The 22,451-nt window shown below is 44.2% G+C and overlaps 1 protein-coding gene across 1 annotated transcript; it reads left to right on the top strand.

The window, feature by feature from the left end:
• Positions 1 to 4,204: 4,204 nt before the first annotated feature.
• Positions 4,205 to 20,766, top strand: LOC134337837 (calglandulin-like). The gene is made up of 5 exons (XM_063033134.1): positions 4,205 to 4,312; positions 12,357 to 12,531; positions 15,384 to 15,528; positions 20,375 to 20,475; positions 20,557 to 20,766. Exons 1-5 carry the CDS (start codon positions 4,310 to 4,312, stop codon positions 20,601 to 20,603), a joined length of 471 nt encoding a protein of 156 aa, XP_062889204.1. The 5' UTR covers positions 4,205 to 4,309; the 3' UTR covers positions 20,604 to 20,766.
• Positions 20,767 to 22,451: the final 1,685 nt, after the last annotated feature.

The following is a 22,451-nucleotide window of genomic DNA, read 5'->3' as shown; positions in this document are numbered from 1 at the left end:
CACCATCAAATTTCTGAATAAACAATGAACCAAGTTCACTACCTCACTATTTTTTGCTCTCTTTTTGCACGACCTACTTAATTTAAATTCTATAAAATATATATTTCTTATTGTAATTTATAGCTTTTATGTTATAATGAATTGCAATGTACTGCTGCAATACAACAAATTTCATGTCGTTTGCCAGTGATATTAAACCTGATTCAGATTCTGATTCTCTAGCAACACTTACAAGTCATCCAGATCAGTACCCGGACAGTCAAGCTTGCTGGGCAGGACAGACAAGCTTGCTGGGCAACACAGCCAGCATGAATGTGTTGGGCTGAAGGGCCTCTTTCCATGCTGTAGGTCTCTGTGACACTGATTCTGGGCAGACTGCAATGTTTTAATCGTTGCTTTTGCATTTCATGCTAAAATTAACCTTTTAATGATTACATTTTGAATTATTTAATGAAGTGCAGAATCAGCATGATCTGTCTGGAACAGGTTTATATTTGTGCTGGGTCTGAAACAGCTTCCTTGCTCCCCAAGGAAGATTTAAATAACCCTCCTCTAATGGTTAGCCATATTTGGAGCGTTAGCCTTAGCCCGTGTCCTGGGACTCACAGACACCTGTTCTGAAGCACGGGTTCCTAAATCCGGTGATCTCAGTGGGAAATTCCTGGGAGAATCTGATTCTACTAACGCAACAGCTCACTTTTGGGATCTCCGTCATTTGATGGTTGCGTCTTTCCCTTAGTGTTCATGCGTCCCAGGGAGTTGAACACACGGCGCTCTCCCTAATCCCCATGGCTCATGGATGTCACCAACAAGGCATTGAAGTAATTAAAAAAATTAAATATTTATATAATTAAAGTATTAATAAAACTATAATAAAATCCAACGAAATTAAGGTCATATTCAATATGTAAATGTGAAAGAAGCTTTAATGTAAATTGAAAAGGTGTAAAACAACGAAAACACTACAACAAAACAAGATGCATCATTGACCCTGATGATATATAATGGGAGTAAAGCTGAGGCCACAGGGAGGGGTTGCTGTTTCCAGCCCTGTGTCTCAGCATGTTACAGACCCACTAGCCCCAGGGAGGGATGGGAGGTGGACACACTGTCACTTGATCACATCTGTGTACGGGCAGATACAGTTGATAGGTTCTTGATTAGTCAGGACGTCAAAGGTTATGGGGAGAAGGCAGGAGAACGGGATGGAGATGGATTACAGTCCATAAGTCTTGGAGCCCAAATGGGCCACTTGGCCCATTGAATGGATTTTCATCATGGCTGATTTATTATCAAGAACCTATCAACTGCTGCTTTAAATATACCCAATGACGGCCTCCGTGGTCATCTGTGGCAATCAATTCCACAGATTCACTACCCTCTGGCTGAAGCATCTCTATTCTAAGTGGACACCCTCTGTTCGGAGGATGTGGTCTCTAGTCCTAGACTATTGGAAACATCCTCTCAACATCCACTCTCTTTTGGCCTTTCAATATTTGGTAGGTTTCAATGAGATCCATCACACCAACCTCGTTCTTCTGAAATCCAGCGAGTACAAGCTGGGAGCCATCACACACTCCTCATATGTTAAGCCTTTCATTCCTGGAATAATTCTCCTGAACCTCCTCTGGATCGTCCCTGATGCCAGCACATCTTTTCTTGGAAAAGGGGCCCAACACTGCTCACAATACGCCATGCAGTCTGACCAGTGCCTTATGAAACCTTAGCATTACATCCTTGCTTTTATAGGTTTCAAAAGGTACATTTAATGTCAGAGAAATGTATGCAATAAACATCCTGAAATTCTTTTTCTATTCTAGTCCTCTCAAAATGAATGCAAACATTGCACTTGCCTTCCTTACCACTGACTCTGACTGCAAGTTAATCTTTAGGGGATCCTGCACGACGACTCCCACCTTTGCACCTTTGATTTTTGTATTTTCTCCATTTAGAAAATAGTCTAGACCTTTACTCCTCTTAGCAAAGTGCTTGACCATACATTTGTCTGCACTATATTCCATCTGCCACCTTCCATCTGTCACCCGTTCTTCCAATCTATCTAAGTCCTTTTGGAGACTCCCTGCTTCCTCAACACTACTTGCCCCTCCACCTATCTTCATAATGTCTGCAAACCTGGCCACAACGCCATCACTTCCATCATCCATATCATTGACATATAATGTAAAAAGAAGCGATCCCACCACTGACCACTGTGGATCACCGCTAGTCACTGGCAGCCAACCAGAGAAAGGTCCCCTTTATTCCCACTCTTTGCCTGTTGGCAGTTAGCCAATCTTCTATCCATGTTAGTATCTTTCCTGTAATACCTTGGGCTCTTATCTTGTTAAGCAGCCTCATGTGCAGCACCTTGTCAAAGGCCACCTGAAAATCCAAATAAACAACATCCACTGACTCTCCTTGTCTATCCTGCCTGTTACTTTCTCAAAGAATTCCAACAGATCTGTCAGGCAAAATTCTCCTTAAGGAAACCAAGCTGAATCAGCCATGATTGTATGGAGGAGCAGAGTCAATGAGCCGAATGGACTAATTCTGTCTTATGGTCTATAATAGTCATTAGTGAGTCTGTACATGGTGTATTGTGTATAGTTTTAGTTATAGGAGAGGGTACAGAAGAGATTTACAAGGATTACTAACATGAGAAAATCTGCAGATGCTGGAAATCCAAAGCGACATACACAGAAGTCTCGGCCCAAAACGTCGACCGTTTACTCTTTTCCATAGATGCCGCCTGACCTGCTGAGTTCCTCCAGCATTTTGTGAGATTTACGAGGTTTCTGCCTGGAATAGAAGGTCTGAGTCATAGGGAGAGGTTAGCCTCACTATCTTTATTCTCTGGAGTGCAGGAAAATGAGGGATGACCTCAAAGTTTATAAAATCATGAGGAGAGTGGATAAGGTCACCGTCTTTTCCCCAGAGTTGGGGAGTCCAAAACGAGAGGGCACAGATACAAGATAAGAGGGGAGAGATTTCAAAGAGACCTGAAAGGTAACTTCTTAACAAAATGGACAGTGAGTACCTACAATGAGTGGCCAGAGAAAGGTGTTTGAGGTGGCTATAATTGCAATGTTTAAGAGGCATTTAGATAATTACATAGAGGCGAGTTTTTCGGAGAGGTATGGCCCAAATGCTAGATCTTTGATTTCCACTTTTGTAGCATTTTATCTTTCATTTGATTGCGCAGATTATGTCTCCTTTAAGGCAAGACAGAAACAATCCCAGAGCAATTTTGTTTTGAAATATTGGCTAATGGTTCCCGGAGTCATTCCTGCCTAATTGCTTCTGAAGATCCATGTCTCACTCCCAGAGCCATTCCAGTACTGGCTGTTGTTTCTTCCTTTCCAAACAGTCACTGCTGACATTTACAATATAAATCTCAGCGTGGAAAATTTCTGAGCTTGTCTTAAAGGGGTTTCTCAGAAAAGATCAAAAGAAATTGAAAGAAACTGGAACAGATTAAAGGAAAGAAATGTCCATCTTCTAATCAGTAATGAACGCAAACAGATTTGGCAATTAGCATAAACTCCAATAGGCCAAAGACCTTTGGACCATAAGACATAGGAGCAGAATTAGGCCATTCAGCCCATCAAGCATGCTCTGTCATTCCAACATGGCTGATTTAATATCCCTTTTAACCCCATTCTTCTGCTTTCTCCCCATAATCTTTGACACCCTTACTAATCAAGAACCTATCAATTTCTGCTTTAAATATACCCAATGATTTGGCCCCCACAGCTGTCTGTGGCAATAAATTCCACAGATTCACAACTCTCTAGCTAAAGAATTCCTCCTAACCTCTTCCAAATCAAAGTAAATATATTATCAAAATACATATATGTTACCATATAATGCCCTAAGATTCAGTTTCTTGGAGGCATTCACAAGAAAAATTAAATGCAATAGAATTTATGAAAAACTATACATAAGCAACTACTGTAAAATTGTGGAAATGAAATACTAAATACAGAGAAGATGAGTTGCAGAGCTCTGACATACACAGCTTAACCTTAATACAAACACCACTTCAAGTGTGATTCTATTCTCTGTTTTAGATTTTTCACAGGGAAATCACTACATGAAAACTCACATTTGAAAATCTGTGCGCACCATCCAGGAATAGATCTGTTGAGAGACTCTGTCAAACCATAAAAGGCAGGTTTAACTTTTAAACCCCTGGGCATTGAGAGATTACTCTCTTCAATAATGTAAAAGTTGTGTCTGTGTTGCGGCTGTATTAGTCCAACTGAGGATCAGGACAGATATCTGCCACAGGTCCTGCCCTTCCCTCACCATGGTGAGTAACATCTGAACAGAATATCAGCGATTTATGTGGTTATAAACGACCGATGGAAGAAGTTCCTTGTCTTCCATGTCTGTTTAATCATGTAGATTGGAACAGTGATATATTATTGATGTGGCACTTTACATTGGGACTACAGAACTTTGATGCAACTGTTTCTGGCAGTGGAGTTTAGTTGTTGCCCTGAAATGTTTGCACGTGTTCTCGGAAAATTGAATTTGCATCTACCTATTGTATTAAATGCAAAACTTCTCTACGTGTAGGAAAAGGAGCAGACGAAATGAAGCACAAAATGAGGTACAACTGCGAATTAGAATCAGAATCAGAATCAGGTGGGCACTGTGTAGCATAGTGGTTAGTGAAACACTATTGCAGCTTGGGCCATCAGAGTTTGGAGGTCAGTTTCGGTGCTGTCTGTAAGGAGTTTGTACGATTCCCACCCCCCACCCCCCCGGCCCAGTGATCGCATGAGTTTCTTCCAGGAGTTCCGGATTCGTTCCACAGTCCAAAGGTGTACCAATTAATAGGTTAATAAGTCATTGTAAATTGTCTGTGATTAATCAAGGGTTAAGTTGATGGGTTGTTGGATGTTGCAGCTCATTAGGCCAAATGGCATTGTATCTCTAAATACAATGAAATAAATTCACTGACATACGTCATGAAATTTATTGTTTTACAGTAGCAGTACAGTGCAATACATAAAACTACTATAAGTTACAATAAATATTTATTTATAAAAATTGTATTTAATGAAATACAGTAAATAGTGCAAAAAGAGAGTCAAAATAATGAGTTAGTGTTCATGGGTTCATTATCCGTTCAGAAATCTGATGGCAGAAGGGTAGAAGCTGTTGAGTGTGGGGAACCAATCTGGCTGATGTCTAGGGTGCAGGGTTAGGCTGAGCGTCTACATTAAGTTCATGAGTGTAAGATGCTCTGCGGTTTTAGTATGTGGTAAAATACAGGTCAAGTGATGACCATTTGCCCAGTGGCACACATTTCGATGTCCCGGTCAGTGGGAGCCCCCGTTTGGACAGATCTAGTTTGGGAGAAGCTCTCCAGGGTTACAGTGCCAGTGAACAGCAATCCCTTGGGTCTCCTGCCTTGTCTAGAAACTCACAGACTACCATGAGTTGTCAGCTCTGCCCCAACCTCTAAACCTTGCTCTGTATGCATCATCTTCATTTCCATGTTTTCAACACTGAAGAGTGGTTGCAAATTCCCAATTTTATGGATGCACCTTCTTCTAGACTGACCCCCACCCCCTCTGCACCTTCTCTAGACTACCCCCCCATGCACCTTCTTCTATCCTGACCCCCTCCCTTTCAGTACATTCTTCCAGACTGATCCCCTACCCTCCTCCACTGCTCTTTCTAGACTGAACCTCCTTCCCTCCCCTCCCCTCCCCCTCTGCACCTGCTTCCGGACAGAGCTCCTCTGCCTCCCCATCTTTTTCCAGACTGACGCCCTGCCCCCCTGCACCTTTTCCAGACTGACTCCCCTCCTCTCCGTTCCTCCTCTACACCTTCCCTCCCCCTCTGCATCTTCTTCAAGGCTGACCCCTCCCCCTTCTTCTAAACTGATCCCTTCCCCATCCCCCTTTTCCAGACAGACCCCCTCCCTCCTTCGTCTGCACGGCCTTCCAGACTGACCCCCCTCCCTCCCCTTCTGCACCTTCTTATAGACCGTCCTCTTCCCTCCCCCTCGACATCTTCTTATAGACCGTCTCCTTCCCTCCCCCTCGACATCTTCTTATAGACCGTCCTCTTCCCTCCCCCTCAACATCTTCTTATAGACCGTCCCCTTCCCTCCCCCTCTGCATCTTCTTATAGACCGTCCCCTTCCCTCCCCCTCTGCATCTTCTTATAGACAGTCCCCTTCCCTCCCCCTCTGCATCTTCTTCCAGACTGCTCCCCTCCCTCTCTGTATACAATCTAACAGGAGTCATTACAACCCTGAACAGACAGCTGAGATGTTTTGCTTTACTCTGTGATGATATTGTCGACTGTCCTTATAAAGCCTCAGCATCACATCCCTGTTGCTGTACTCTAGACCTCTTGAAATGAATGCTAACATTGCATTTGCCTTCCTCACCACTGACTCAACCTGCAAGTTAATCTTCAGGGTGTTCTGCACAAGGACTCCCAAGTCCCTTTGTATCACAGATTTTTGGATTTTCTCCGTTTAGAAAATAGTCTGCACATTTATTTCTACTGCCAAAATGCAAGACCATGCATTTTCCAATGTGTTATTTCATTTGCCACTTTTTTGCCCATTCTTCTAATCTGTCTAAGTCCTTCTGGAGCCTTCCTGTTTTCTCAACACTACCTGCCCCACCTCCAATCTTCGTATCATCTGCAAACTTGGCAACAAAACTATCTATTCCATCATCCAAATCATTGATATACAGCATAAAAAGAAGCGGTCCCAACACCAACCCATGAAGAACACTGCCAGTTACTGGAAGCCAAACAGAAAAGGATCTTTTTCTTCCCACCCGCTGCCTCCTACCAATCAGCCAATACTCTCACCATGCCAGTAACTTTCCTGTAATAACATGGGCTCTTAACTTGGCAAGCAGCTTTATGGGTGGTACCTTGTCAAAGGCCTTCTGAAAATCCAAATATATAACATCCATTACATCTCCTTTATCTATCCTAAATGTAATCTCCTCAAAGAATTCCAACAGGTTCGTCGAGCAAGATTTTCCCTTAAGGAAACGTGTTGACTTTGTCCTATCTTGTTCTGTGTCACCAAGTACTCCATCATCCCATCCTTAACAATGGACTCCAACATCTTCCCAACCACTGAGGTCAGCCTCATTGGTTTATAATTTCCTTTCTGCTGCTTCCCTCCTTTCTTAAAGAGTGGAGTGACATTTACGATTTTCCAGTCTTCCAGAACCATGCCAGAGTTCAATGATTCTTGAAAGATCACTTATTAATGCCTCCACAATCTCTAGCTCTACCTCTTTCAGAACCCTAGGCTGTAGTTCTTCTGGTCCGAGTGACTTATGTACCTTTAGGTCTTTCAGCTTTTTGAGCACCTGCTCCTTTGTGATAGTAACTGCACTCACTTCTCTTCCCTCACACCTTTAACACCTGGCTCATTGCTAGTGTCTTCCACTGTGAAAGCTGATGCGAAAAACTCACTTAGTTCATCTGCCATCTCCTTCTCCCTTGTTATTTTTCTCCTGCCTCATTTACTAGTGGTTCTATATCCACTCTATCTCTCACTCTATTTTTATTTACTTGAAAAAGCATTTTTTGTCCACCTTGATATTGTTTGCTAGCTTGCTTTCATATTGTATCTTTTCCCTCATAACGATTCTTTTTGTTACTTTCTGCAAAAGCTTCTCAATCCTCTATCTTCCCACTAATTTTGCTTTGTGGTGTGCCCTCTCTTTTGCTTTTATAATAGCTTTGACTTCCCTTGTCAGCCATGGTTGTACTATTTTGCTATTTGAGTATTTCTTTGTTTTTTTATATATATTTATCCTGCACCTTTCTCATTTTCCCCAGAAAACTCAAGCCATTGCTGCTCTGCTATCATCCCTGCCAGCATTTTCTTCCAGGTTACTTTGGCCAACTCCTTTCTTTTACCACTGTAATTTCCTTTACTCCACTGAAACACGACTATGTAGGGAGACTTTACTTTCTCCTTATCAAATTTCAAGATGAACTCAATCATATTGTGATCACTGCCTCCTAAGGGTTCCTTTAGCTTAGGCTTCCTAATCCCCCCAATTCATTACATAACACCCAATCCAATAAAGTTGATCCCCTAGTAGGCTCCATGACAAACTGCTCTAAAAAGCCACTTCATAGGCATTCAACAAATTCACTCTCCTGAGACTCATTACCAACCTGATTTTCCCAATCTACCTGCATGCTAAAGTCTCCTATGACTATCATAACATTGCCCTTTTGACACACCATTTTCAGTTTCCTGTAGTATTCTGTAGTCCACATCCCAGCTACTGTTGGAAGGCCTGTATATAACTGCCATCAGGGTCCTTTTACCCTTGCAGTTTCTTAACTCAACCCACAAAAATGTCACATGTCACATTATTCTACTGATTTGATGCCACTCTTTACCAGCAGAGCCACACCCCCCCCCACCTATCTTCCTATCCTTCTGATACAATGTGTAACCTTGGACATTCAGCTCCCAACTACAACCATCCTTCAGCCACGATTCAGTGATGGCCATAACATCATACCTGACAGTCTGTAATAGTGCAACAAGATCATCCACTTTATTTCTTATACTCCGTGCATTGAGATACAACACTTTGAGTACTGAATTTGCTACCCTTTTTGATTCTGCATCCCCAATGCACTGATACTCACCCTGCTGGCTGCAATTTTGTCCTATCATCTGCCTGCCCTTCCTGACAGCCTGACTGCATGCTATCTTTGCTTTTTTAACATCCACCATATCCTGAGTCCCTTTAGTCTGATTCCCACCCCACTGCCAAATTAGTTTAAACCATCTCGAATAGCTCTAACAAACTTGCCCGAGGGAATATTGGTCCCCATCAGTTTCAGGTGCAACCAGTCCCTTTTGTACAGGTCATACTTCCCCCAGAAGAGATTCCAATGATCCAAGAACCTGAAGCCCTGCTACCTGCACCATCTTCTCAGCCACATATTTATCTGCCAAATCATCCTGTTTCTACCCTCACTAGTACGTAGTACAGGTAGCAATCCTGAAAGTGTTACTCTAGAGGTCCTGCTTCTCGGCTTTCACCTCGCTCTCTAAATTCTGTCCTGAGGACCTCATTGCTTTTCCTTCCCATGTCATTGGTTCCAATATGAACCAAGACATCTGACCGCTCTCCCTCCCTCTCCAAAATGTTGTGGACACCATCCTAGATGTCCCTGACTCTGGCACCTGGGAAGCAACATACCATCTGGGTTTCGTGTTCAGGTCCACAGAAACTCCTGTGTGTTCCTCTGACGATTGAGTCTTCAGTCATTACCGCTCTCCTCTTCTCCCTCTTCCCCTGCTGCACCACAAACCCATACTCAGTGCCAGTAATCTGGTCTCCGTGGCATTTCCCTGGGAGGTCATCCCCCACAACAGTATCCAGAGCAGTATATTTATTATTGAGGGGAATGGCCACAGTGGGTGCTCTGTGCTGACTGCCAATTCACTTTCCCATTTCTTCTCCTGACAGTCACCCAGCTACCCACCTTCTGCAATTTTGGGGGTGACAACTTCCCTGTAATTTTGATCAATGTCCTCTTCACCCTTCTGTAGAAGCCCAAGGTGCTCCAGATCCCTAACATGGTCTTCAAGGAGCTGCAGCTGGATGAACTTCATGCAGATGTAGTTCCCTGGGACTCTGGGTCTCCCAGGTCTCCAACATCTGGAATGAAGAACGGGCAACAGCCATTTAAATTACACTAATTACCCCTGACACAGTAAGAAATAAAAAGGGGAACTTGAAAGAATCCTACCCAGACCCAATGCCTCTTCCGAGTCAAAGCCTGATACTCCCATTCTCTCCTCTGACCCACGTCCACCAATGGCTGCCCAACAATGACCGCTCTGCTTGTCCCTTCGGTACTTTTATTCACTCCTCTCTGAGCTGCTCCTGTTGACCTGCGAGAAACCTCCTTACTGTGAACTGCTTCCACCACTGGCTGGACCGCCAGACGTCATTTGCCTGTGATATTTTTCAAGTACATTTTTCAGGCCAGGTTATTGTAGTGCCTAATTAGACCATAAGACATTGGAGAGAATTAGATTATTTGGCCCATCAAGTCTACTCTGCCATTCCATCATGGCTGATGTATTATTCCTGTCAACTCCATTTGCCCTGTAATCTTTGACACTCAACTAATCAAGAACCTATCAACTTCCGTCTTAAATATAGCCAGTGACTTGGCCTCCACACCTGCCTGTGGCAATGACTTACACAGGTTCACCACACTCTAGCTAAAGAAATTCTTCCTATTCTCTGTTCTAATGGGATGTCCCTCTATGTTGAAGCTGTGCCCTCTGATCCTAGATTCTCCCACTACAGGAAACATCTTTAAGTTGAACCTTTGAACCTTTGATGTTCTCCACGCCCATTCTATCTATGCCTTCCAATATTTGATAAGTTTCAATGAGACCCCCTACTCATTCTTCAAAACTTCAACAAGTACAGGCTCAGAGTCATCAAATGCTTGTCATACGTTAACCCTTTGATTCCCAGGATCATTCCTGTGAACCTCCTCTGGATCCCTCTCCAGTGCCTTGGACAACACTTTTCCTTAAATAAGGGGCCCAATACTGCTGACAATACTCCAAAGGCCATCTGACCAATGCCTTATAAAACCTCAGCATTACATCCTTGCTTTTGTACTCTAGTCCTCTTGAAATGAATGCTAACATTGCATTTGCCTTCCTTACCTCTGACTCAACCTGCAAGTTAACCTTTAGGGAATTCTGCACAAGTCCCTTTAGAGAACCTTGTATTGAGGACTCCCAAGTCCCCTCCTCACCACCATCCCAATCTGTGATTTAACCTTTAGAGAATCTTGTACACACTGTTTCTCTTGATTAACTCGCGGGCTAACAAGAACCTTACTGCTCACTTGTTTATGACAAGGAATATTGATAACAATTTAACTTAGTCAATGTCATGGCTGCATAGAGGTTAGCATGCTGCTATTACAGCTTGGGGTACTGGAATTCAGATTTCAGTTCCTGCATCGTACTGTAAGCCGCTTCCCCATAGGATGTGTTGGTTTTCTTTGGCTGCTACTGTTTCCTCCCACAGTCCAAAGACTTACCAGATGGGCTAATTGCACATTGTAAATTGTCCTGTGATTAGGCTAGGGTTAAATCAGGAGTTGTTCAGGGTTGCTGGGGCAGTGCAGCTTGAAGATCAAGAAGGACCTATCCCACTATATCTTTGTAAACTCCTCACCGAGCTGGTATGCAAACTTAGCTCGTGAGCTGGCTCTAACAGCCACAGGACCCAGACGAGGCCACCTTTCACAAACAATATATGTCTAGGGTCGGTATGATTTGGGGTTCAGCCAAACAGGAACATCGTAATGTGCTGATTAAAGAAACTTTGATTTGAGCTTATGCTGTGTAAGTACTGCCCATACACAATTGTGAACAAGAAATAATAGATTGTACACTGCATAAAATTATAAAGAAAACATACTCACAAATTTCAGCTTTATGGAACGGTTAGCAGGAAAAAAGAAAAGAAAAAAAGAGCCCAATTTCAGTTAACCCAGTTCAAGTGTGCACATAAAGTTGAAGTTGTTCTTTTTACTCACATGCTGGACCTACGGTCTGTTTGAAAGCACACACCACATTCCTACTTTGCTCAAAAACCATCTTAAACCAATGGGCTCTCTCCTGGGAATACTGGCCCTTCCTCCTTGGAGCCTTTCATCTGCATAAAGCACTTCCATGCAACAGCAACTCCCTCCTGTCCTCTCCACAGCTCTCACCAAAAAAACCCACAAACTTCACAAAGGAGATTTGTGATAGTGGCTGTCAAAAATCTCATTCCACCCAGCTCTCTCTAGAACCTTCTCCTAGTTCCACCCCATCCTGTTTGGCTGACACAACATTCCTAAATTGAAAATCATATTCCGTTATCTTAGCCGAAACCAAACCATTCCACCAACAGGACACACTGCTTTTACAGAAAGCCACTAAATGAAATGCTCTGCAGCATTAGCAGTAAAAATCTGCTAGAAAGCTAAGGTTAGCAAAATGGACATTCAGAAATCTGATGGTGGAGGGGAAAAAGCTGTTCCTAAAATGTTGAGTGTGGGCCTTCAGCCTCTTGTACCTCATCCTCGACAGTAGCAATTAGAAGAGGATATGTGATGGGTGATGGGGGTCTTTTTAAGGCATCACCATTTAAAGATGTCCTCAGTGCTGGGGAGGCTAGTGCCCATGATGATGGAGCTGGCTGAGTTTACAACCTTCTGCAGATTTTTCTGATCCTGTGCTCTGGCCCCTCCATACCGGATGGCATTTTGACAGTTTTTTGATGTGTTTCTGTCCCCTCCAGCCTGGCACACTGCCCCCTGAGCTCCTGGACGAGTACAAGGGTGTGTTTGAGATGTTTGATGAAGAAGGGAATGGCTTGGTGAAGACAGACGACTTAGCCAAACTGATGAGCCTGCTGGGCATCAACATCACCAAACGGGAGCTGGCACAGATGGCCAAGGACGTTGACAAAGAGGGTGAGAAATCCTCCTCTCTGGCCATGAAAGGTCCATCTCATTAACAAGCCAGGAGAACATGAAGTTTACCACACACTGGTCTGGCTTCCAACCCCTCTGCGACACTCACCTCCTTCTACCTCACCTGGTCACACCTATCACCTACCAGCTTGTCCTCCTTCCCTTCCCCCATCTTCTTCTTCTTCTTCTTCTTCAGGCATATTTCCCTTTCCTTTCCAGCCCTCATTGAGGATCTTGGCTTGAAAGGTCAACTGTTTATTCCTTTCTATAGATGCTGCCTGACCTGCTGTTCCTCTAGCGTTTTGTGTGTGCTGTACTGAATTTCCAGCATCTGCAGAATCTCTCATGTTTGTGATTTAGAGTCATAGCACCTTAGAAAAATACAGCACAGAAGCAGGCCCTTTGGTCCATCTAGTCTATGCTGAACCATTTAAACTGCCCACTCGCATCACCTTGCACTGGGACCATAGCCTTGAATTAATGTACCCAAACAAACTTCTCTTAAACATTGAAATCGAGCTTGCATGCACCACTTGCACTGGGAGCTCGTTCCACACTCTCATGACCCTCTGAGTGAAGAAGTTTCCCCTCATGTTCCCCCTTAAACTTTTCACCTTTCACCCTTAACCCACAATGTCTGGTTGTAGTTCCACCCAACCTCAATGGAAAAAACCTGTTTACATTTACCTTAACTATACCCCTTATAATTTTGCATACCTCTATCAAATCTCCTCTCAACCTTCTACATTCCAAGGAATAAAGTCCTAACCTATTCAATCTTTCCATATAACTCAGGTCCTCCAGACCCAGCAACATCCTTGTAAATTTCCTCTGTACTCTTTCAGCGTTATTTACATCTTTCCTGTAGGCAGGTGACCAAAACTGCACACAATATTCCAGATTAGGCCTCACCTAAGCCTTATACAAATTCACCATAACATCCCATCTCCTACATTCAATACTTTTGATTTATGAAGACCAATGAGCCTAAAGCTTTCTTAGTCACCTTATCAACCTGCAACACCACTTTCAATGAATCATGGACCTGTATTCCCATATCTCTTTGTTCTACCAGACTCCACTCACGGTGTATGGCCTACCCTGGTTGGTCCTCGTGAAGTGCAACTCACTTGCCTGCATTCAATTCCATCTGCCATTTTTAAGTGATAGGTTAAACTGCTGAATGAGACACCCAGAGAGCTGGGTCTGTGCCCATGGGGACACATACAGCTGCTTCCATAGTTAGGTCCGGGTTCAAAGAAGTAATCTCTCTGGGCAAGGAGAGAGGAATGGCTTCTATTTGGGAAACTCTGTGAAGAAGGAATTCTGCAGTCTTCCCCAGACTAGAGTCAGATCCAAAATCCCTGGCTCTGGCCCAAACCACAGTCAAATACAACATGCTGGAAAGACGCAGTAACTCAGGCAGCAGCAGAGAGAGAAACAATTAACGTTTGAAGTCAAAGACCTTTTTGGGTCAGGCTGTGATTCAAACTGAGCCCATTGTTCCTGTCTGCCATGTTTTGGAGAAACAACTGGTCATATCTGCCCTGGTCACTGTTGGCCAGAGAGAATTGATTCTTGTCCCTCAGCGTGTCAACTTCATCCAGGCACCTTGGGAAAGAGTCTCCCCATCATCGTTACCCAGCGAAGGAAGCGCAGTCAATGGCATCCAGCATCGTGTCTGATACATTGGAGTACTGTGTGTGTGTGTGTGTGTGTGTGTACCTCTTGTTTCGTTTGGCTGTATACACGCGTCTGGAGGAATAATTTTTTTGTTTGGCTGTGTACGTGTCCAGAGGAACGTTGTTTTGTTTGGCCATATACATTCAATGACAATAAACTGAACTTGAAGTTGAGAAGATGTAGAGATAGCGTACATCAGGGAAACAGAGAGAGAAGGGAGTGAATGAGTGAGAGAGTGAAAGTGTGTCTGTGTTTATGTCTGTGTGTGTGGCTATGTGCAACTGGGAAAGAGTGTGTGTGTGTGTATCTGTGTGTGAGTCTGTGTGCATCTGTGTGTGAGTGTGTGAGTCTGTGTGTGTGTGTGTGTGTATCTGTGTGTGAGTGTGTGTGAGTCTCTGTGTGTGTGTATGTGTGTGAGTGTGTGAGTGTGAGTGTGTGTATCTGTGTGTGTGAGTCTGTGTGTGTGTGTGTGTGTGTGTGTGTACCCCTTGTAACTAATAAAGTGGCTACAGAGTGTATTTCTGTGTGTTCATGGTCTTCTGCTGCTGTAGCCCATCCACTGCAAGATTCAATATGTTGTGCATTCAGAGATGGTCTTCTGCACACCACTGTTATAACGTGTGGTTATTTGAGTTACTGTCGCCTTCCTGTCAGCTTGAACCAGTCTGGCCATTCTCCTCTGACCTCTCTCATTAACAGAGTGTTCTCACCCACAGAACTGCCACTGAATTCATGTTTTTTTTTGTTTTTCACTCCATTGTCTGTACACTCTGGAAACTGTTCTGTGTGGAAATCCCAGGAGATCAGCAGTTACTGAGATACTCAAAGCACTCCATCTGGCACCAGCAACCATTCCACAGACAAACTCATTTAGATCACATTTCTTCCCCATTGTGATGTTTAGTCTGAACAACAAATGAACCTCTGCATGCTTTGATGCATTGAGTTGCTGTCACATGATTGGCTGATTAGATATTTGCATTAATGAGCAGGTGAACCTAATAGACTGTATGTCTGAATATGTGTATGAGTCTGTGTGTGTGTGGTTATCTATCTGTCTGTATGTTTCTTGGGTCTTTACAATGCAGTATTAACCCTTGGAATTAATCTGGAACTCCATGGCTACATACATCAGACTGATACCCTTTACCATTTGTTTTCTTTGGCAGGGAAAGGTCTGTTTAACTGTGACAACTTCCTTGTGCTGATGGGAGATTACCATGAGAAGGCCAAGAACCAGGATGAGGAATTGAAGCAGGCCTTCCTGGTGTTTGACCCCGACCTGAAGGGTTACATAGACTGGAATACATTGAAGTAGGTGATCTCAGTCCCACACCACCTGGGGCTCCTGGTACAGGGACATCTGTCCTCACAAGGAGGGGGGCCTGCTTGTCCGGGACCCTCTCTCTCCTCTCACTGCCCTGTCCATCTGAAGGTCCTTGATGACAGGTCTTTGACAACAGCATGGTTCAGGTGTCAGCTGGCTCCACAGCAGAGATCTGAGGCAGAAATTAATGCTGTTTGCTCCACACCCTGGGCTTGGACTGTGGGGGGTGACTCTGGGGAGGACTTCAAGCCAAGGACTTGTGTCTTCTAGTTGTGTGAGAGGAAGAGTTGAGCGGGGTTGGCGAGCAGCCTCAATGAACTGACTGGTCTAATTCTGCTCCTACGTCTTAAGTTACAATGTACCTTTATAAAGCTCGCATCTGGAGTATTGCATCCAGTTCTGGCTGTCCCATTATAGGAATGATGTTGAGGCTTTGGAGAGATTGCAGAAGAGGTTTACCAGGATGCTGCCTGGACTAGAGGCGTGTGCTATGATGAGACGTTGCACAGACTTGGGTTGTTTTCTCTGGATGACGTGGAGGAGAGATCTGATAGAGGTTCGTAAGAATATGACAGACAGAGATAGAGTAGACAGACACAAACACAAGAAAATCTACAGATGCTGGAAATTCAAGCAACACACACAAATTGCTGGTGAACGCAGCAGGCCAGGCAGCATCTATAGGAAGAGGTACAGTCGACGTTTTGGGCCGAGACCCTTCGTCAGGATTAATGGAAAAAAGAGATAGTAAGAGATTTGAAAGTGGGAGGGGGAGGGGAGACCCGAAATGATAGGACAACACAGGAGGGGGAGGGATGAAGCCAAGAGCTGGGAAGTTGATTGGCAAAAGGGATACGAGGCTGGAGAAGGGAGAGGATCATGGGACGGAAGGCCTTGGAAGAAAGAAAGGGGGAGGGGGGCACCAGAGGAAGATGGAGAACAGGCAAGGAGTTATTGTGAGAGGGAAAGAGAGAGAGAGAGATAGAGAGAGAGAGAAAGAGAGAGAGAGAGAGAGAGAGAGAGAGAGAGAGAGAGAGAGAGAGAGAGAGAGAGAGAGAAATAAATAAATAAACAAGTTAGGGATGGTGTAAGAAGGGGAGGAGGGGCATTAATGGAAGTTAGAGAAATCAATGTTCATGCCATCAGGTTGGAGGCTACCCAGACAGAATATAAGGTGTGTTCCTCCAACCTGAGTCTGGCTTCATCTCAACAGTAAAGGAGGCCGTGGATTGACATATCGGAATGGGAATGGGACGTGGAATTAAAATGTATAGACAGACAATTTCTTTTTCCTAGGGTTGAAATGTTTAATACCAGAGGGCTTGCATTGAAGGTGAGGGGCTGGATTAAGGAGATATGAGAGGCATGATTTTTACACAGAGTGTGCTGGGTGCCTGGAATTCACTGCCGGGGTAGTGATGGAGGCAGATACGATGGAGGTCTTCACAAGGCTCTTAGACTGACACATGAAAGTGCAGGAAATGAAAGGACATGGACATTGTGCGGGCAAGAAGGAATTAGTTTAGATGAACCCAAAGGAATGACAGAGACCAATACAGTTTGGTACCAGCTGTCTCACAGGAGCTGCCAACTCAATGTAGGACTGTCTCACGGACTCTAGCTCTGGATTTTTCCTTGGAGTTTACTCCTTAAGCCTTCCCCATGAGTGGGTGTAGCCGTAAGGCAGTGGAGGTTTGAGATCAGAGTTTTCATTCTCCTAGATCAGCTGCCAACTACAGCTGATGAGCCCCATCTGCCCGAAGTGACTGGTGTTAAGGTGCCAGTGTCCCACCTTTCCCTTCTCCTGTCAGTAGAAACCTGAATGCAGCCCAACAGTGTTTCCTCCAGGAACAAACACAGAACCAACAGTCACACACAGCACATATCGTTACCATAACAAAAAGACAGTCACACAAAAAACATATAGCCCTAGTGCCTGACTGGCACGGCCTGTAGATTGATGGTTCATGAGGTGTTGTCCTGGTCCGGCTTGTCTTTCACTGAGCCAACACTGGAGGGCAGCACTGAGAACATGGGAGTGATGATTGTTGTTTCTGATGAGTAGCCTCAGGGCCTTGAGATTGGCCAGAACGTTTGGACAAGGATTGTCCCTCAGGTTTCCTCCACTGTGTTGTGAGAGTGTCTCTGCTGCAGGTTCATTAACCAAAACAACAGTGAGTCCAGATCCACTCACAATTCCCGCTGATAAAGCAGCGCCTGCCCACACAAGGACAGATCTGGGCTGATAAGCTGAAGGCAACATTCACACCCCGAAAGGCCATGAGAGTGTCGATAGAAACATAGAAAACCTACAGCACAAGACAGGCCCTTCGGCCCACAAAGCTGTGCCAAACATGTCTTTACCTTAGAACTACCTCGGCTTACCACAGCCCCCTATTTTTCTAAACTCCATGCACCTATCCAGGAGTCTCTTAAAAGACCCTATCGTTTCTGCCTCCACCACTGCCGCCGGCAGCCCATTCCACGCGTTCACCACTCTCTGCGTACAAAACTTACCCCTGACATCTCCTCTGTACCTACTTCCAAGCACCTTAAAACTGTGCCCTCTTGTGTTAGCCATTTCAGCCCTGGGAAAAAGCCTCTGACTATCCACACGATCAATGCTTCTCATCATCTTGTATACCTCTATCAAGTCACCTCTCATCCTCCGTCACTCCAAGGAGAAAAGGCCGAGTTCACTCAACCTATTCTCATAAGGCATGCTCCCCCGAATACTGCAGGTGCACTATGAACAGAAGAACACCCAACCACCTACCCTCACTGACTGTCCCAATATCAACATCCTGACCATCATCACGCACCAGAAGATCAGTCACATAAACACTGTGGCTTCAGGAACAAGCAGGCTGGATATCTTGGGAATATGGGGAATACCTTGTGTCCTGGAAATATTGGGAATACTGGAGTCCTTGGTACACTGGAAATACTGGGAAGCCTGGGTACACAAGGAATATTGATAAGAGCACATAGCCGGATGGATCAGTGATTCTGACACCATCTGTAAGGAGGTTTTACATCTTCCCAGTGAACTGTGTGGGGTGCCTCTGGGTGTTCCAGTTTCCTCCCACATTCCAAAACACGGTACCAGTTTAATTGGTCATTGTAAATTGTCCTGTGACTAGGCTGGGTTAAATCGGTGGGTTGCCGACTGGCGCAGCCAATTGGGCCAGGAATGCCTGTTCCACACTGTATCGCTAAGTAAGTAAAATGTTAAAAAGGGGGATCTGGACACAGTGGAGCTCACCGGCCCAGACGTCTGCCAGCCCGAGGGTCAGGCCAACGGACCAGTGCAGCACTGCAGGAGTGCAGTCAAGGTCAAGAATTTTGTTATCAAAGTACGTATATGTCACCATATACAACCTTAAGATTCAATGCCTTGCACGTATTCACAAGAAAATAAAGAAATACGATAGAGTTTATGAAAAACTACACACTAATAAAGGCTGTCAAGCATCCACTATGCAAAAGAAGACAAACTGAGAAATATACATGCATAATAATAAACTGCACAATTTGTCTTCTATATGCAGTATATTATCTAGAAAATATGATAAAATAATATATATAATATTGAGAACATGAGTTGTAGAGTACTTGAAATCAAGTTCATAGGTTGTAGAATCAGTTCAGTGTTGGGGTGAGTGAAGTTATCCACTCTGGTTCAGGAGCCTGATGGTTGAGGGGTAATAACTGTTCTTGAACTTGGTGGTGGGGCACCCGAGGCTCCTGTACCTTCTTCCTGATAACATCTCCACCACAGAGGTGACCATATCAGAACATCTTCGAAGGTTAAAAGATGTCAAGAGACATCACTATCTTCCCGACAGGTAGTCACAGCTTTACGGGGGAGCAGAGGGGGACAGGCTCACTTACGGCTTCGGACCAGCAGGGGGCAGACTCGCCTCTCCAATGCAGCTGGGATGGAGGATCGGCCGTCGGCGCTCTCTCCGATAGCAAACCCTGCCGCTTTGTAAAGTCCGTGTAATGGACACTGCTCAGTACTTCAGATTCAGATTGATGTATTTATCACATTCACATCGAATCAGAATCAGAAACTGTTTTTATATCACTGGCATATGATGTGAAATACGTTGTCTTGCAGCAGCAGTATATTGTAATAGATAAAAACTATAAACTACAATAAGATATATATATATATAATTATATAAGTAGTGCAAAAAGAGAGAAAAAAAGAAAAAATAGTGTACCGTTTGGTGATTGCTGATCCCAGTACTTAACTCCTTTACTGCTTGTCTGACATTGGCCTGAGGTGGAATGTACACTGCAACATATACTGAAATGTCTATTGGTTCCAAAGAACAGGAATGATGTGGGTATTACTGAGCATCTCAGCTTTAATCCGCCGAGGTGACTTGATGATCAAATGGATAGCTGAAGAATTTTTACCAGGGTGGAAATGGCTAATACAAGGCGGCATAATTTCAAGGTGATTGGAAGGAAGTATGGTGGGTGAGTGGGAGGGGTGGGATTTTTAAACAGACAGTGGTGGGTGAGTGGAATACACTGCCACGGGTGGTGATAGAGGCAAATACATTAGAGATCTTTAAGAATCTCAAGTGGGCACACGGATGATTGAAAAATGGAGGATTATGTGGAAGGAAGAGTTAGATCGAACTTGCAGCAGATTAAAACGTTTGACACAGCATTGTGAGCTATTCTATGTAACATAACAAAATGTTAATGTACAACAAAGCGCACAGATAGCATAGTCACAGAGGGCCGAATAACATGTTTCTGTGGGAGCAGCTCTGCTTACAGCAGCCACTGACTGCTGTTTCTGTGGTCCATCAGGTATGTTCTGATGAACGCTGGCGAGCCCCTCAATGAAGAGGAAGCCGAACAGATGATGAAGGAGGCGGACAAAGACGGTGATGGCACTATCGACTACCAAGGTAGTTGGAATAACAACTCAGCGGCAGCTGTGGATGCTTCGAACCCTGCTGCACTGACACACAAACCTGTTTCTTTTCCAGAATTTGTTGACATGATGACGGGCGAATCCTTCAAATTAGTCAAGTAACTTCCGCACGGGAAAGATTCCCAGTGGATCGGTGGATTACCAGAGGCAAGCCTACCATAGCTGTCGATCCCATCGGAATGGTGAAGTACAAGAGACGCGTCCACCATGGCATAGATCCATCCGGACTCTGGACATGATGACAAATACAGATTTTTTTAAATTTTGAGAACCTCCTTTCTGCTCTTTCATAGTGTAACACAATTTACCACAGGTCATGGTGTAACACAGATCAACACAAGTCACTGTGTAACACAAAACATGGTGTAACCCAATTCGGGTTAACAATAGTTGCTATGCAACATGAAGTAACACGGGATAGCACAAGTCACAGCGTAACATGGTACCACACAAGTTAACACAAATATCAGTGTAACCCACAGTAACACAAGTTAACACAAGTCACAAATGTAACGGTGCAAGACAGGTTAACACAAGGCACAGTGTGACAGGGTGTAACACAAGTCACATTGTAACGCGGTGTTACGCAGGATAATACAAGTCACAGTGTAACACGGTGCCACACAGGTTAACACAGTCACCGTGTAATGCACCATCACACAAGTTAACATAAGTGACAGTCTAACACCGTGTCACACAAGTTACCACAAGTTACAGTGTATCGTGCTGTAAAACAGATTATCATAGGTCACAGCATAACACTGCGTAACACAGCTTAACACAAGTCACAGTGCAACATCAAGTCATACAAGTTAACATAAGGCACATGATAACATGATGTAAGACCATAAGACATAGTGCAAAATTAGGCCATTCAGCCCATCAAATCTGCTCTGCCATTCCAACATGGCTGATCCCAGATCTCACTCAACCCCATACACCTGCCTTCTCACCATATCCTTTGATGCCCCAACCGATCAGGAAGCAATTAACTTCTGCTTTAAATATACTCACGGACTTGGCCTCCATCACAGTCTGAGGCAGACCATTCCACAGCTTCACTGCTGTCTGGCTAAAACATTTCCTCCATACCTTTGCTTTAACAGATCCTGCCTCAATTTTGAGGCTGTGCCCTCTAGTTCTGGATAACCCCACCAAAGGACACATCTTTTCCATATCCACCCTATGTAGTTCTTTCAACATTTGGTAGGTTTCAATGAGATCCCCACGCATTCTTCTAACTTCCAATGAGGACAGGCCCAAAGCCACCAAATGCTCCTCATATGTTAACCCCTTCATTCCCTGAATCATCCTCGTGAACCTCCTCTGGACTCTCTCCAACGACAACACATCCTTTTGAGATATGAGGCCCAAAACTTTTGACAATACTCCAAGAGCAGCCTGACTAGTGTCTCATAAAGCCTCAGTATTATCTCCTTGCTTTTATATTCTATTCCCCTTGAAGTAAATGACAACATTGCATTTGTCTTTTTTACCATGGACTCAACCTATAAGTTAACCTCTGGGAGTCTTACATGAGGACTCCTAAGTCCCTCTGCACCTCTGATGTTTGAACCTTCTCCCCATTTAGATAATAGTCTGCACTATTGTTCCCTTAACCAAAATGTATTATCATGCATTTCCCAAAACTGCATTCCATTTGCCACATTTTTGCTGATTCTTCCAATTTGACTAAGTCCTGCCGCAATCGCATTGCTTCCTCAGCACTACCTACCCCTTCACCTATCTTTGTATCATCTGCAAACTTTGCCATAAAGCCATCAATTCCACTATCTAAATCATTGACAAACAATGTGAAAAGTAGCAGTCCCAATACTGACCCCTGAGGAAATCCACTAGTCACTGGCAGCCTACCAGAAAAAGCCCCTTTTATTCCCACTGGCTGTCAGCTACTCCTCTGCCTATGTCAATAACTGTCCTGCAATGCCA

The sequence above is a fragment of the Mobula hypostoma genome, chromosome 25, assembly GCF_963921235.1.
Source record: "Mobula hypostoma chromosome 25, sMobHyp1.1, whole genome shotgun sequence".
Taxonomy (NCBI): domain Eukaryota; kingdom Metazoa; phylum Chordata; class Chondrichthyes; order Myliobatiformes; family Myliobatidae; genus Mobula; species Mobula hypostoma.
This window is presented reverse-complemented; position numbering and strand designations above follow the sequence as displayed.